Genomic DNA, 17,433 nt, shown 5'->3' with positions numbered 1-17,433 from the left:
TAAGAACCCTTAGAAAGGATCCTAAATATAGGCAATGTTTTCATGCTTTTTGGTTTCTCAGTCTCGGAGCTGGTCTCGTATACTGTGTGGTGTGACTGGTGTTGTTTCTGCACAACACTGGACCAGTCCCACAGTCTGCCTAGCAACAAAGTGAGAATATCTTAAGCGGAGAAGGGTCAGTGCACAACACTATCAAGAGGGGCAAGAACCAATTTTCACTGTATTTTCCTAGTGTGCCCAAGCAGCCTGTTAAGACCACTGCACATTTATGAACATATAAAGTTAATGAAATCTATTTGCAAATTCAAATTTTTGTTTGACATTTGTCTTAGCGGTTGAGTCAAACAGCAACTGTGGTTTCATTTTCTTGTTGCTGTGCTTTGACTAAAAGCCGTTTTCAAATTGGATGATACTGACGAATGTGTCTTTTTCCTATCTTCCTTTGGTTAACTGTACTGAACGACAGTATTAAGGACTGCTTTATCTGCCCTACTATAGTTGAACCATTGACAGTAGAAGTACTTTCTGTTCTTGCCAGATATCTCGTGGTGAGGAAAATTAAACTTGTACTATTTAAAGAAATCTTAAAAGCAAACCGTTATTAGCTTTTGTTTGTAAAGGCATTTTGGGTTGCAAAATCTGAATAAGAAGCACACATTAGAAAGTTGTTGCTGCTGCTGCTGCTGCTGTTAAAATCTGTATATGCCCTGTAACTGCAGGTCTCAGGATGGTTCACAAGATAAAATTACAATATAAACACATAAAATACATAATAAAAATAAGAATAAAAACAACCCAATAACATTTCCTCAACCCATTTTGTTAGAGGTACTGTTTACTAATGGAAGTCATGGATCATTCTTCCATGGGTACTCTTGAGAGGAAATGGATGAGCATTTGTGGGAGATAACTTCTGGCAGTTAAATAAGTTGAAACAGGGCTTGTGAGGTCCCTCATAATTCTTGATGCAGGTAAAATCTGCAGAAGGGCTGTTAAGAATAAGGGGGCTTTAAAAATCCATGACACCTGTCTTCCCTGCTGTATCGCAGTGCTTCATAATAAAATGAATCTGAGCCTGACTCATTTTATAATAGATGAAATTCTTACTGTAATGCTATGTGGTGAGATTTACTCTTCAGAAGAGGTATTGCACCCTTGTCATGTAATACAATTGTATGGGTGACATTTTGAATGGTTATCTGCGGCGCTTAAATAAAGCAAATGGCATTTTTTTAAAAAAAATATGATTGCTTTTGTAAATTCTCTTTATTGACAACAGTCACTGCAACTGCAGAGGCCTTAATATTTTCAGAAAGAAATGCAAGGGCTGATTATATCAGATTAACAACATTTTTTCCCTTTGGAACCTGTAATGGTTCTAGGGGTTGCTTGTGTGTAAATCAACACCACCCTTGGCTGGGTTGCCTGTATGAACCCTTTCTGTCTGGACAGCCACTCGCCCGTGACTGTCTCAATCGCTGGCAGAATCCGTTAGTGGGCGTTTCTTGAACTTCTTCCAGCAAAGAAGCTCTTTGACGCTTAGTCTCCTCCTAGCCTCCCTGCGCGGAAGCCTTCTGCGCAGGGAGGGTGTGGGCAGCGGAGGACCCGTGCTCTCCCCACTGGTTCCCGGCGAGGAGTCTTGGAGCCACCTCGCCGATTCCCCCATCTGCCCCCCTTCTCCACTGGTGCTACGCTGATTTCCTTCCCCAGAAGATGTGCTGCTTCTCTCCCTGCCGGGACACTCTCCGGGACCCCTCTGGAGCCCTCCCTCTCCCTCTGGCTCCGATGGCAGTTCCCTGACAGAACCTTTAGCCAAAAGCATGAGGCCACTTGCATTAGATTACAACACTTACAGACTTTCTTATAAGTCATATTCAAAACAAAAATAAAATAGCTTATCTTTGATTTTTTTATTATTATTTTTGCCTTTTTTGGTTTGCTATACTTTATTTCCAAGTTCTGGGACAGGGTGTGTGCGTTTCACAGCTCTTACCTGTTCTGCTTTAGCTTTCGTGCAATGCATCTGTTTGCTTCCTTGTCTCTTCTTCCTTTGCTTCTTTCTGCTCCAGCCTTCCTACACCAGGCTGCTGAAAAGACTCCCCCCCTCCCCCAAGTCAGCAGAAATAATAGTGTGCTGCAGGTCGCCATCATTATTGGGTTTGTGACCAAGTATCCCTCCAGTAGAGGGCGCTTCATTCCTTTCGCTGACAGGACGAAATTTCCTTTCGTTCCATTATGCCAAGCAAGTCAAACAAATTCTTTACATAAGCTTAACTAATTACTTGGCTTTTCTCATGGGGTTGGGGGAAGGAGATGGTTAGCCTTGCTCCCCAAACGTCAGGTGAAAGGATTTAACTTCTTTTCAAAGTCACGTTTGGCTTGCCTAACAGCAGTTCATTTTTATTTGGTTTCACAATGCAGAATTCTAAAGCTCTGTTTCAGGCGACAAGCAGTCTTCCTAAGCGTAGGCAGCCACATGCATTTAATATATCATTTACATGCTCTGAGGTAATTTATTTTGTCTCCTAGTAATCTATCATGCTTACTAGCAATCAGTCTCCGATTTCCTTTTATAGGAGAAGAAAAATGATGCTTTTTTTCTTTTAAGGCCTCGTCTTTCTCTTTGCATCTATGGCTGCAATCCTATGCCTGCTTTCCTGGGAGTAAGCTTCCTTGGAACTTGGTGGGAATTACTTTAGAGTAGATATGTGTGGGATTGCCCTGGGATTATTCTGGGGGCTGGGGTTGGGGGAAGCTCGGGCTTCCCCCGCGCCAGCCCCGTGCCTGGGAGGGGGGAATATATATATTTTATTCATTCCCCCCCCCCCAAAAAAGGAGGTGCGTCCTATGGGCCAGTGCGTCCTATAGGGCGAAAAATACGGTGCATGGTTTGGAACGAGGCCAGGAGGAAAGGAGAGGAATATGTATCTGTAAGAAACATGCGAACTGTGTTTCTCCAGAATAATCTCCAAACCTAAGGGAGGGGAAACTCAATTTTTCTACCTCTTCTGGATTGATTTCTTTCTTCTGTAGTATAAATGAATCACAGGATTGTAGAGTTGGAAGGTACCCTGAGGGTCATCTTGTTCAGCCCCTGCAATGCAGGAATCTCAAAGCATCCATGACAGATGGCCATCCAACCTTTGCTTAAAAACTTCAAAAGAAGGATACTCCCACCATCTTCAAAGGGAGTCCGTTCCACTGTTGAACATCACTTGCAGTCGGAAAGTTCTTCCTGATGTTTCGTTGGAATCTCCTTTCTTTTAATTTGAATTCATTGGTTTGAGTCCTACTCTCTGGTGCAGGAGAAAACAAGCTTCACCATCTACCATGTGACAGCCTTTTAGCTATTTGAACATAGCTATCATATCTTCTCCCAGTCTTCTCATATCCAGGCTAAACATACCCAGGACCCAATTCCCTCAACTGTTCCTCATAAAGCTCCGTTTCCAGACCCTTGATCATCTTGACTGACTTCCTCTGCACAGGTTCCAGCTTGTCTACATCCTTCTTAAATTGTGGTGTCCAGAACTGGCAAGTGTGGTCTGAGCAAGGCAGAATAGAGTGGTACTATTACTTCCATTGATTTTGACACTATGCTTGACACAGCCTAGAATAACATTGGCTTCCCCCTGTTTTTTTTTTGCTGGTGTGGACTCATGTTAAGCTTGTGGTCCACTAAGATCCCGAGATCCTTTTCACATGTACCATTGGTAAGCCAAGTGTCCCCCATTTTATATTTGTGCAGTTGGTTCTTCCTGCTTAAGTGCAGAACCTTACATTTCTCCCTTCTGAAATGCATTTTCCGTTTTGGCCCAGTTCTCCAATCCGTTAAGGTATTTATTTCATTTCATTTGAGAATGGTTTGATAATACATTTTGACATATCTCAGTATTACTAGAGTGGCTGGGGCAACCCAGCCAGATGGGTGGGATATAAATAATAAAATTATTATTGGTAATATTATTAGTCCTTGAAAGAATTTAGATGTAACTAAACCATGAGCCTAGGGCTTGCCGATCAGAAGGTCGGCGGTTTGAATCCCCCACAACGGGGTAAGCTCCTGTTGCTTGGTCCCTGCTCCTGCTAACCTAGTAGATAAATAGGTACCGCTCCAGCGGGAAGGTAAACGGCGTTTCCGTGTGCTGCTCTGGTTCTCCAGAAGCGGCTTAGTCATGCTGGCCACATGACCCGGAAGCTGTACGCCTGCTCCCTCAGCCAATAAAGCGAGATGAGCACCGCAACCCCAGAGTCGGGCACGACTGGACCTAATGGTCAGGGGTCCCTTTACCTTTACCTTTAGATCTTCATTGAGGCATTCACTTGAATGCACAAAGTGCTAAACTGGGATGCCCCAGCAACAAAAATTGCAGGCGTGCTGACATTCACACATACAAAAATAAATTTTTCTTCCTCTAGTAAAGGTAAAGGTACCCCTGCCTGTACGGGCCAGTCGTGTCTGACTCTAGGGTTGTGCGCCCATCTCACTTAAGAGGCCGGGGGCCAGCGCTGTCTGGAGACACTTCCGGGTCACGTGGCCAGCGTGACGAAGCTGCTCTGGCGAGCCGGCACCAGCGCAGCACACGGGAACGCCGTTTACCTTCCCGCTATAAAGCGGTACCTATTTATCTACTTGCACTTAGGGGTGCTTTCGAACTGCTAGGTGGGCAGGAGCTGGGACCGAAAGACGGAAGCTCACCCCGCCGCGGGGATTCAAACTTCCGACCATGCAATCGGCAAGTCCTAGGCGCTGAGGTTTTACCCACAGCGCCACCCGCGTCCCTTTTCTTCCTCTAGATGTCCTTTAATCAGAATATCCCTTCTATTAGCATCTTTCCTTATCTCTAACAACTTAAAATCGTGTCTGCAGTTCAGTTATTGCAGCATGTTTTGATTTTTAGTTTTAGTACAACTTGCATATGCATTTCTAATTTTCAGCTTCTTCAGGTAATTGCTATGCTGTTTCATACATCTGTTAAAAGAAAAGAATCAGAGCTTGGTCTGTGTTTTTACCTCCCCTCCCCCTTCACTCAACTATTGACGCCATTTACATTCAAAGGGATATACCTGAAAGTACTTGCATTGACTGTTTAAAGGGAGCAGTCTTTATCCAGTCTAGATTTCAAAATAATTGACAACTACAATAAGTTTTGAAGCGAGGGTGGAACACGTCTTGAAGGGATGTCTTTAAAATCTAAAACATTTGCATTAGTCATCTATCAAAGGTCTTGCATTAGGGAATCGACTGCTAGCCTGACTTGTTGATCACTAGCAGACTCGGATATGTTTTGTATAATGTGGTTCTGTTTCATTTGATCTAAGGCAAATGACATAGGACAGACTGACGGTCCATCTAGCTTAGTATTTTTCCCATTGATCGGCAGCATTTTTCCAGGGTTTCAGAAAGGGAGTTCTTTTTCTAGGCCTGCTAAAAAGTGCTGGGGAGTGAACCTAGGAAGCTTTGGCATGCTCTCCCATCATTGAGCCACATTCCTTGCCTGACCTATGTGTTACATCTTCCTTGCTGCCAGACGCTTTGCTACCACATCCTCTGCTTTTAGGCAAAACTGCTTCTGGTGTGTTCTCTCTCTCAACTGTCACCTAGGAGCAGCCATTTTGCCTGGCAATAGCAGAGGGAAAGATGGGAAGGAGGGACACTCCATCAGCTCTGCTGACCTTCGGTTCCTCCTTTCCCTCAGCTATCTCCATTTGAGCCAATTCTTTATAAGAGTTTCGTGGGCAGTATCCAGCGAACTTGTTCCCTCAGCACAGGGATTTACCTTTCCAAGGTGGGACTTTGCCCCTCTTCTCTGTCTCCCCAGGTGTGCCCCATTCCCTCCCTAGAACTGCTCCAAAAGGTTGGGGAAACTATGTAACTGGTGCGTGTGTTTTTTTGGGGGGGGAGGTGTGCATGATGGGGGAGATTAACGGGAGTTGTGTTACACAAGTGGAAATCCTTGCAGTGATGGAACAAGTTAGTTGGACACCACTCTGTACCTTGAAAAACAGGTACCCGAGTTTGCTTTTAACTTCCTCCCTCCCCATGCCCTTTTCCTCTAAACGTTGGGCCTTTCATATTGTAAGCCTGAGTACAGGAACTGTCTTTTTAAAATTATTATTATTATTATTATTATTATTATTATTATTATTATTATTATTATTATTATTATTATTATTTACTGAACAGAAATTAGATTGACATATGTCCCTGTATGCAAGAGAATGGAATAGTTGCAGTTTTTTTGACTGCATGTGGTGCAAGTTGAGAAGGAAACTTCTGTTAATTCTGAATGGATGCGGGCAAGCAGGTGCTGCAGAAGCCAAATGGTTAATTCTGAATTTAACACTGGAGTAATTCTGGGGCTTGGGAAGAAGTTCTTATCAATACTACCCTTGTTAATTCAAAGTATGTGGTTTTTAGTGTGGCTATGGATATGGTGTGTTAAAATAACCTCTGTGTGTGGGGTTTTTTTGTTTTTTTTTAGTTTCCTTTACGGAAGATGAGAAAGAGCAGCTAAGAAAATTCACCAACAGAACTTTCCTGCTTGATAAAAGAACCTGTCATCAAGTATATCTGAGCTTAGTTGATATACTTCTGGCTTATTGCTATGAAGTCTGTGCCACTGAAGGAGAGAAGAATGTGAGTTCCTCCCCCCTACTCCCCTGTATGAAACTTCAGTGAAGTGGATCCGCTAGAATAGCTACAGGGAATTTCTCTGTCATCTGGGAGGCAGGGCTTTTAAAGCGGACTTTGTTCCTGGCGTTGAAAGCGCAGGACCGAAATGCTATATCACTAGGGTGGTTTGCCAGGCAGCTGTTTGAAATTAACAGTCCAAAGTGTGAGGTATTCTCTTCTCTTCTCTTCTCTCTCTCTTGGACGCTGCTACGGCAACTCTGCTGAGCTGTATTTAGCAGTAGAGGAAAGGAGGAGGAAATGATTTTACAGCTAACAGCTGAGGGATCTTCATTGTCCACATGTTGAATTATTTTATTTTTTTTCTTTTCTGGGGGACAGGTTTTCTTGGATGCTTTCTAGTCTCAGGAGCATTATTTTGTTGGACGCAAAGATTATTTGTTGAGAATTACTGTTCTTGAGGCAAGGCACCAAGTCTTCTGTAGCATATCCTAGTCTAGTGGTTCTGTGCTTAAGAACAATGGGCATTTGGGGAGACCTGTTGTGGGTTACCTGGAAATACGATCTTTGGAGACGGAGAGCTAGAGGTGAGGGTTTGGGTGGGAGGAGACTGAGGAAGCACCAGGACCTAGAAAACCTGGATGTATGTAGACAGGTAAGACTTGGAACAGAGACTCAAGCCAGAGAACTGGCTGATGGAAAATGTTCACAGTGCGTAGAGGGTAAGGAGAAATAAAGGTCCAGAAATGGACATGCCACACATGTTCAGGGAGATAGTACTGACCTAGGTGCTCTAACTCTTAATTATCTCCCCCCCCCATCATGGTTCTCTAATGTCTAACACCAAAATATACAGAGGGTGAAGGGGAGAGGAATTGAAGTTGGATAATATCTGCAAATATATGGAGGAGATCTAAATGTGCTTTAATTGAACCAATATATCTTGCAGTTTTCAGTTTCTTAGTTCCTGTGCAAATGGTTTCTTTTTACAAACACAGTGTTGTGTTCTAATTTGGTTTCCTGAACCCCTCCTTCTCAGGTTGAGTCTCCATGGAACATACGAAAGCTGAGTTCAACTCTGTGCTGGCTGGAGGTAAGATGAATTATAACAAGTTTATTGATAGGGCAATACATGTTAAACATCTTGAAAAGGTTTACTGCTACCTTTCACCCCTATCCCTTCTGAAGTGGATATTTCTTCTTAGGTGGGCTTTTGATTAGTAGTATTTTATTGGTTCTCCCAATGCCATCTCTACTTGTAACTTCATTTGTATTGTTTTACTATCTTTTAAATCTTTGGGAATACAACTAGATTGAAAACAGGGATTTCCCTTCTTAAGAGGACCTTCCTAGACCAAAAGTGTTAGATGCCCAGTTATAACAACTATCGCACAGGAGTGAATATCCCCTTTGGGGACAAAGGACTTGAGAGGGCGATTCTGGTTTTAGACCTGGTCATGACACTGAAACTGCCTTGGTTGCCCTGCCTGACAGTGGTACCCTTCTGGAGTAGCTCTGGAAGTGATAGAATCAGAGAATTGTAGAGTTGGGAGGGACCCCAAGGGCTGTTTGGTCCAACCCTCTGCAATGCAGGAATCTTAGCTAAAGTGTCCATGACAGATGACCGTCCAACCTCTGCTTAAGAATCTCCAAGGAAGGAGAGTCCACAGCCTCCCATAGGTGACCATTCCACCATTGAATAGCTCTTACTGACAGAAAGTTTTTCCTGATGTTTAGTCAGAATCTCCTTTCGGGCCAATGTATTACATTGGTTCTACTCCTACCTTCAAGGCTCTTTCAAGAAAGTAGTCATCTCACAAACTTCCACCTTGTCCTCTGTGCTATTTACCATCTTCACTGAAACTGCTGGGAGCTGTCATCAGGAGATTTGGAGTGGGGTGTCCTCAGTATGCGAATGATACCCAGCTCCATCTATTCATGCCGTCCAAATTATGGAAGGCAATTCAGGTGCTAGACTGCTTGGGTTGGATGTGGGCCAATAAATTGAAGCGGAATCCCTTTACGCCTTCCAAGTTCTTGGATTCAAGAGTTGGGGAGATGGCCTGTCCTGGAAGGATTAGCCTCAACTTGAGATAGCTAGCTACAAAACAGTTAAGAAGATTTCTCTTCTTAGGCAGTTTGCCCAGATTTTAATTTTACTCTTAGTGGAGAATGGCAAACATATTTGCTCTTTCAAAAGGACTCTTAAGGTATATTGCTTGTTGAAGCTGCTCCATTCTCTAATGTGTTGTTCCTTTTTAATTTGAAAAGGGTTTTAAGGGATAGCTGTGTTCTCTTTGAACGTAACTGCAGCATGGGAGGAAGGAAGAGAATACCTGTATAAGTTCACCCTATGAGTATCGTGCAAATATGAATTAATCAGAGTCTCTCATAGGAGTGGACCCATTTATGAATAAATCCCAATTGTAAAACTTAATGGATGGAAGGTATTTCTTTTCCTTTTAGGCTGCGGGGATATATTAATTCCCCGGTTAGATGACAAGAAGCCTGATATTTTAGATTTCAGGCGTATTAGTTAACATAAAATCAATAGAGGTCCTTGTGCTGAGAGCATCAGTCAAGTAAAGCGAAAGTAAGACTCTGCTCAATAAGAGCTTCCGATAATTGCTCTGCCATCGTGGCCAGAACAGAAGGGGCAGATGATTTGCTGCGTTTTACAGGACATTGGCAAATATATTCCTCCTTGACGTTTTTAGAATGTTAACTTAATAGCCGCCCTTATTTCAGTTAATCAGGGTATATGCCCTGTGGCCTGCTGAACTGTGGGGATGATGGTATGGGGTCTGTAGATGAGGCTTAGGGGCTTTCCAATATGAAACCGAATGGGAATTTCACTGGCAAGACAACACTGCCTGTAATTTCATAGGAAAGTAACAACCTGCTGTTTCCTTTTGTCTTACAACTACTGTTGAAGTACAGTGGTACCTCGGGTTAAGAACTTAAATCATTCTGGAGGTCTGTTCTTAACCTGAAACTGTTCTTAACCTGAAGTAACACTTTAGCTAATGGGGCCTGCCGTGCCGCCGCCGCACGATTTCTGTTCTCATCCTGAAGCAAAGTTCTTAACCCAAGGTACAATTTATGGGTTAGGAGAGTATGTAACCTGAAGCGTCTGTAACCCGAGGTATCACTGTAAACATGTTTTCTCCGCTAGTAATTGTGGCCTTTAAAAATGTTTGTTCCACGCAGAGTTTTACTAGCATTTCGGAAGTTCTGATGTCCTTTGGGAGAAGAGTTATGTGTTATCCACTCTACCGACACTTCAGCTTAGTGACTCGGGCCTTAAATGACACCATTACGATATTACAACTTGGTAAGATATTTAAGTTTTATCTTTACAGTTTGGCTATGGCAAATTAGTTGGGTATTTGTGTGTGGTGAACACATTTGTTCACTAAGGCATAGTTTTAGATAACTTTACAAGGAGCCTGGGTTTATTCATGGGGCATCTTTTTAGGATTTAATGTATCATTTTATTTCTGTTTATAAACATTCTTAAGGCTGCAACATTTGCCTAGGAGTAAGTCTTATTTTTGAGTCGACATGAGTATAATTGCAGCGCAAATCTATTTTATACTGAATTGTCATAGTCTAATCAATTTTTTTATGGGGACGTGGGTGGCGCTGTGGTCTAAACCACAGAGCCTAGGGCTTGCCGATCGGAAGGTCGGCAGTTCGAATCCCCGCGATGGGGTGAGCTCCCGTTTCTTGGTCCCTGCTCCTGCCAACCTAGCGGTTCGAAAGCACATCAAAGTGCAAGTAGATAAATAGGTACCGCTCCGGAGGGAAGGTAAAGGGCGTCTCTGTGCACTGCTCTGGTTTTGCCACAAGCGGCTTAGTCATGCTGGCCACATGACCCGGAAAAACTATCTGCGGACATACGTCGGCTCCCTCGGCCAGTAAAGCGAGATGAACACCGCAACCCCAGAGTCGTTCACGACTGGACTTAACTGTCAGGGGTCCTTTACCTTTAATCGATTTTAAAAGTCAGGTTTAATTCAGTTAGCTGTTACTGTTTTATTTTCAGAAGTTATTTATGAAAATATTTCTAAGCTGCAATTTCATTTAAAAAATCAAAGCACTTTACAACAATTATAATTAAAATACAACAGTTAAAACAGATCACCATAGTACATGTCATGGTACATGACTTGCTTGTTTAAAAAACAAGAACAAAAGCAAGGCAACCAACCAACTGTTGTCTACGGTGCAGTAGGATTTGTCCCTGTGTTGAGCCTCATGAGATCCTTTGTCTACAGATAATCCTGAATATACATTGAATGGAAATGTCTCGGACTATTTGGCTCGTAGCAAATTCTGACAGTGGGTGTTAATCCATTAAGTTTTACTCAGAGTAGACCTATTGAAATTAATAAAGATGACTGTGTCAACTCCATTAATTTCAGTAGGTCTCTTCTGAGTAATGCTTAGTTGAGTGACACCCAATGTGTTGTTGAAACCCACCTGTAACATTGAGCAAAGCCTTCTGTTGAATGAACTAGGTGGAACCAAAATATCACTGTACCCCTTTGAGTCTCCCAGTCTCTCTACTCTTCATAATGTTCAACTGTGGGTTGTGGGGTTTTTTGTGTTTTTTTAAGCATTGTAAAAAGTCAAAAAGGAACTGATTTAATTCTTTCCATACTGGCAAATGCTTTCCTTTGATTGTGTAAAGTTACCCAGGAAACCATTGTTAAGATGAAATGTGATTGGCTCAGTTGAATGATTGTTGGAGTTGTGGTTGGAATTTAAATAACTTGGGCTTGAGTGTATAGTTGACAAAAATGAGTTCTTAACCACTTCCACTTGTATTATTTCATTGGAGAAAGGAAGAGTGTGTAGCATGATCGATAATGATTTTCCAGATGCTTTGAGAGAACTTAATGACACGTTATTTGACTAAATAAGTTGGAAGAATAGTCCTAATAATGGTGTGTAAAGATAATTACTACAAATGTAGTATTATGAGTGGAAGTGAGTAATAATTGGCATTAAAATGTCAATACTCGTGCACTGAAAGCCTGTCGTATCTATAAGTAATGGGTATAATCCTGCCCACATTTATCTACAATTAGAGGAATAAACCACTGACATTTGCAATATGCCCAAGAGTGGACAAAAATACTTAAATGAAACCTGTTTTTTAAAAGAAGTTGAGATCCTAAAAAAAATACAGAAAAAGAACCTTTCAGTTTTAACACAGACAGAAAACAATTCATCACAGTCCCAAATACTGATTTTAAAAGCTTGCAATAAGGAGGTCTTCAAAGCTTGTTTTAAAGACAGCATTGTAGGGGCCACGCATACCTTCCTAGGGAGGGTGTTCCAGAAACATGGGACCACCATTCTGCAGCTATGTGGGTTAGAACTTCTTTTCTGAATGGGAACTTAGTATTCTTAAGAGTACAAGAAGGCCTCTCTTGCTACTGAAGGTTAGGACTGTAGTGGTGGTCTGGGGTGAGAAGTGCAAGCAAGATGGGATAAATATTTTGCATTAGTCATGTTATAGAAACTGCACTTCAGTATTCTTCGATGAAAAGGCTCAAGTGGGGTCTGTTGTCTGTCTGTGCTTTGGCTTAGGATGGGTGTTTGAATTGACTAACCTATGAGAAGCATTCTTGCACGGTATTGGGAGTGGATGACCCTGTAATCTTCAGGCCAAGTAGCAAACATGAGTAGCAAAAGCAGTGGCTATATGGGAGGCAGTATGCCTTTCACAGCAGCTCTTGTGCCAGGCCTCTAAATTACTATTTAAACTTGGAATTTTAAAAGTTTCACTGTTGCTAGGGAAACACTACAAAAGAATCCAGGTTCCTGAGCATGTGCTTGCCTTTTTTTGTGTGTGTGTGCAGACTTTTGTCTTGGGAACAAAATATGTTAGTGCATTACGGCTCGGTGTCCTTTGATCAGCAGGACATTGACATGTTAACACTTTTACTTCCTCTCATGTCGTGTTAGATCTAATTTTAAAAGGCAGCATGTACAAGCTTGGTTGAATTTGATAAGCATTTGATTAGCGAGTTAGTAGGACATGAAATATTAAAATGGCTTTTGACATAATTAGTAAACTAGAAGAGAGAGATGGTGTAAAAATAGATTAATTAAGTAGCTCAGATGCATTTTGTGAATTTTGCAGATGTTCTTCTGCGACCTGTATAGCTAAAACATGCTTTCAGCTATGGTAGGAAGAATGTATTTAGTTTGTTTCCACATGTAAGGATTGTGTTTGATCTAGACAGCTAGCAGTGGCAGCTAGACTGGTGACTGGGAGCAGCCGCCGAGACCACATAACACTGGTCCTGAAAGACCTACATTGGCTCCCAGTACGTTTCCGAGCACAATTCAAAGTGTTGGTGCTGACCTTTAAAGGCCTAAACAGCCTCGGCCCAATATACCTGAAGGAGCATCTCCACCCCCATCGTTCAGCCCAGACACTGAGGTCCAGCTCTGAGGGCCCTCTGGCGGTTCCCTCCCTGCGAGAAGGGAGGTTACACGAACCAAGCAGAGGGCCTTCTTAGTGGGAGCGGCCACCCTGTGGAACGCCCTCCCACCAGATGTCAAGGAAATAAATAACTACTGTACCTGACTTTTAGAAGACATCTGAAGGCAGCCCTGTTTAGGGAAGTTTTTAATGACTGATGTTTTAATGTATTTTTAATATTTGTTGGACGCTGCCCAGAGTGGCTAGGGAAACCCAGCCAGATGGGCAGGGTTTAAATAAATTACTACTACTACTACTACTACTACTACTATTACTACTACTTTTGATAAAAGTAGGTGATGTATGTGTTCTGGCTTACTTTTCCATTCTCCCTAGTTTCTTTGTATATCTATGCACTAGACCCAAATCCATCTTCTACGAAGCAAATCCCATTTATTTTAAAGGACCTTGCTGCCTTGAAATACTGATTGGCTTAGGATGCCAGGCCTGGTTCGTGAGCTTTCGTAACAGGAAATGAAATCTTAGGTGTGTTTGATTCTATTGTTCAGGCAACAAAATATTAAAATGTGTTTTGAGTTCCAACAGTTTACTAAAAGGGACATACCAGCAGCATTTAATCTTGGCTGAATATTTGGTTCAAACTCCTGATGCAGAGATGGAATGTATCCAACCTGAAAACATACCTCGCTTGTTGCATGACTTTGTGTAGCTACCAGCCTGGCAATTCACCTCAAGCGTTTGGTATCTTACTTCTTAAAATGTGTTGATACCAAGCTGGTGGTTTTGTCCTGATATCTTTTTAGAATACAGTGGTACCTTGGGTTAAGTACTTAATTCGTTCCGGAGGTCCGTTCTTAACCTGAAACTGTTCTTAACCTGAAGCACCACTTTAGTTAATGGGGCCTCCTGCTGCCACCGCGCCGCCAGAGCACAATTTCTGTTCTCATCCTGAAGCAAAGTTCTTAACCTGAAGCACTATTTCTGGGTTAGCGGAGTCTGTAACCTGAAGCGTATGTAACCCGACGTACCACTGTACATCCTGTCTTGGCATAGCCAACAAGTTCCTAGCAGCACAGCCAGTGGGCGGGAATTGTAGGAGTTGTAGCCTAACAACGTTTGGAACGTTCATGTTGGTTGCCAACCTTCTTAATCACAAAGTCACTCTCTCTGAATCCTTCTTTAGCTAGAGCAACATCTGCGCACAAGGGGAGTGGATCACCAGGCTTGGATGAACCTCAGTGTTTGCAAAAGTACAAAAATATTTAGAGAGAAAAACATCCAGGGTGAAGGCACACCAAAAGAGGACTGAGCATTCTCAGTAGGAGAGGGGCCTTTGAGGTGGGGGGACGGACTCTCTCTGCACCACAGCGCTCATTTGGAACTGGGGTGGCGGGTGGAGAGATATGTTTTGCATTTTTGTTAGAGATGTGTGGTAGGTTCTGGCTGCATTTTAAAAACAGCCTGTTTAACTTGCAGTGTGGCCCAGTATCTGTGGCCCAAAACCTAGCTAAAGTTTGCTGTAGTGGTTGCACTGCATCGCTTTCAACGGGGTTTAATCCCAATGATCTGTATCTTTACTGGGCTAGAAGCTATTTGGACTAGCCTCAGTATCACTGCAAAGGCACATGAGGCAATAACTCTGCTTAAGCCGAGCAGTTCTGGGTCTGGTCAGTGCCTGGATGGGAGCAGTCTGGGAACCTGTTCCACAGCCTTCAGAAAAGCTGGGTGTTTCTACAAGTAAACAAATAAATCTCCCTGTTGCACGAAAGACTAGGGGTTGTGTTCAGCTAACTTCTGCTTGTAGGAGACCCTTTGAAATTGGTGGCCCATAATGTTAATTATCGCCAATAATTTCAGCTGAGTAAATGAGGGTTGAATGCAGCCCTAGGGCACAAAGTCGTGATCGGCCATGTTTTTAGTATATCGGTATCTGAATAGTCTTGTTCCTCCAGATTCTGCTAACGGCTGCTTTAGATGCCTCTTTGGCAATGTATCTGAAAAACCATAACTTCAGGCAGTGTGTCTAATTAGGAATAATGCCTGTGATTCAAACAATTACTTTTTCTCATGTATGTAGGCCAAATTTTGATTTCCACAACTTTCCAGCAGTAAGCTTTAGGGTGGAGAGGAGGGCAGGCCTAATAGCTCTAACCCAACGGAGAGCAAAGTTTTCTCGTTAGTTCTTAGACCAGTAATTGACTTGCAGCCTTGTGCATGTGTTCTCTCACTAGCTTGCTTGCAGTGAGCAGGGAGCCCTGGACTTTGTTTTATAGCACATTCCTTCTCTGCAAACCTTTTACAACTATTCTGTTCCGTCTCAATCTCTCCCAGCTGGAGATATTCCAAGTCGTGGGATCTTCGACAGCAGAGGGAGTTTTGAGTCGAATACAACCAAGGAGCATTTGATTTCTCACATCGCCCATTACTTATCCCTTTCAGACTCTGATGTGGAGTTACAAGGGAGAACAAGGCTCAAAGTCTTTGAAAGCTGCCACCCTACCCCTCTTTCATTCAGGTGCTTATGCTGACAAATCGTAGGTTTGTATTCTCCCCACCAGCCCATGAGCATTTCATGATATATTTGAACTTTTAGCATTGCTTTTTGCAGAAGAAAAATCCTCTGGAGAACAGGAAGTGATGGTGGAGAAGTGGGTTGAAGCTGTGCAGTGCAGAGGTCTCGCGCTTCAGAAATCAATTTAACGTTGCTGTATAACTGGGCTCTCATTCACTTTAAAAGCTTGCTTCATTTTTCTGCCCACAGCAGTCTTGAGATGGTGCGTTACCTGTAATAGCAGCAGTCCGCCAAATTGCAGGAACTGGTCTTGTTACCTTATGAGAAACTGAGCATTTCATTAATATCTAGGCACCCACGCTGACATGCAAGAAACCCCTCGAAACAAGATGTAGCCTTTACTCTCAACGTGTAATGGAAAAACCAGGTTTCTATTCTCCTGCCCCTTTAAGGCAGGACGGGGGAGCTTTTTTCAGACTGACGGCCACATTGTCATCTGGGCAACTTTCTGGGAGACCATCTGCCAATAGTACCAATAGTGGATGTGGCCAGAGGCAAATTTTTTCTTTGTACAGGGGTCTAGTATTGGCACACACTTGCATACATACACAGCCAAGAATTCAAGGGCATATTCCAGCCAGGCAAAAAATACTCAAGGAGGGCAAGAAGTAAGCCTCCTGTGGGAGAACAAATGGAGATGAGGAGGGGGTGTGACAAGTGAAGAGTCCTCCCATCAGATGTCAAAGAGATAAACAACTACCTGACATTCAGAAGACATCTTAAGGCAGCCCTGTTCAGGGAAGTTTTTAATATGTAACGCTGTACTGTTTTTAACACTTGATTGGGAGCTGCCCAGAGTGGCTGGGGAAACTCAGCCAGATGGGCGGGGTATAAATAATAAATTGTTGTTGTTGTTGTTGTTGTTGTTGTTGTTGTTGTTGTTGTTGTTATTATTATTATTATTATTATTATTATTATTATTATTATTATTATTATTATGTGCCAGACAGAGATGCCTGGGAGCAGAGGCATCTCACCCTGCAAGGAATTCCTTCTCTGCTTAACAGTCTCTCCTCTTCGCTAAGAAGAGAAGAGACACATCAGATTTACACATCCCATCTAATTACACTTTTGGCAAAGCCAGCTCTTTGCAGTCATCTTACCTGCAGCCTCTCACACACACTTTCCACTCTTTTCATTGGATCCTGTGAACTGCCCCAAGATCTTATGATGAAGAGCACTACATAAATCACATAAATAGTAATAGTAATGTTAATAATAATAATAATGCTGCTGACCCCTCTTGCTTACACTCCCACTGAACCCAACTTTAAAAGTAGAGATTGTGACATGCTTGTGTAACTACTGGGATTGATTCTTATAAGGTTGATTGATTCTTCAGGTAATTCAAAAGCTCCAGAAGGCATGTAGTGCCTGCCTCCTTTTTGGAACTGGGAACGTGCCCAGTCGTTTTGCAGCAATTCTACTGGTTATGCCGGCAGACAAAATTCAGCCTGCTAGTTTCTGCTTTTGCAAAGCCCTTTTTTTGAATGGCACCCACGTTTTAAAAGCTGCCTCTTCCTGTCTGAGGCCAAATCACAGCACGGTTGGTCAGCGAGGTAACCCAGAATTAAATCCTCAGTTACATCCAGGGTCTGCTGCAAGTTGCAGGTGTTTCTTGAAGCAACTGGGAATAGGTACACACCAGAGAGACGCTGCTTTGACAGAAGAACCTTTTACCATGTACCTTTGAGGAAGGCTATCTTCAACCAAACCACATAGTACATTTAATTGTTTTACACCCCACAAAGACTATTATTACTG

At 42.7% G+C, this 17,433-nt stretch overlaps 1 protein-coding gene across 2 annotated transcripts in view; it reads left to right on the top strand.

The window, feature by feature from the left end:
- The window catches only part of SHQ1 (SHQ1, H/ACA ribonucleoprotein assembly factor), a 61,985-nt gene that overhangs the window by 12,319 nt on the left and 32,233 nt on the right, over positions 1 to 17,433 (top strand). For both annotated transcript variants that reach the window (XM_081184178.1, XM_081184179.1), the window contains exons 8-10: positions 6,486 to 6,640; positions 7,674 to 7,727; positions 9,845 to 9,968. In XM_081184178.1, coding sequence (XP_081040304.1) covers positions 6,486 to 6,640; positions 7,674 to 7,727; positions 9,845 to 9,968 — 333 coding nt within the window. The remainder of the gene's footprint in view (positions 1 to 6,485; positions 6,641 to 7,673; positions 7,728 to 9,844; positions 9,969 to 17,433) is intronic.

Source organism: Podarcis bocagei (assembly GCF_964188305.1).
Source record: "Podarcis bocagei genome assembly, chromosome: 2".
NCBI classification, from domain to species: domain Eukaryota; kingdom Metazoa; phylum Chordata; class Lepidosauria; order Squamata; family Lacertidae; genus Podarcis; species Podarcis bocagei.
The sequence above is the reverse complement of the archived record's forward strand: the minus strand, read 5'-3'. Positions and strand labels throughout refer to the sequence as shown.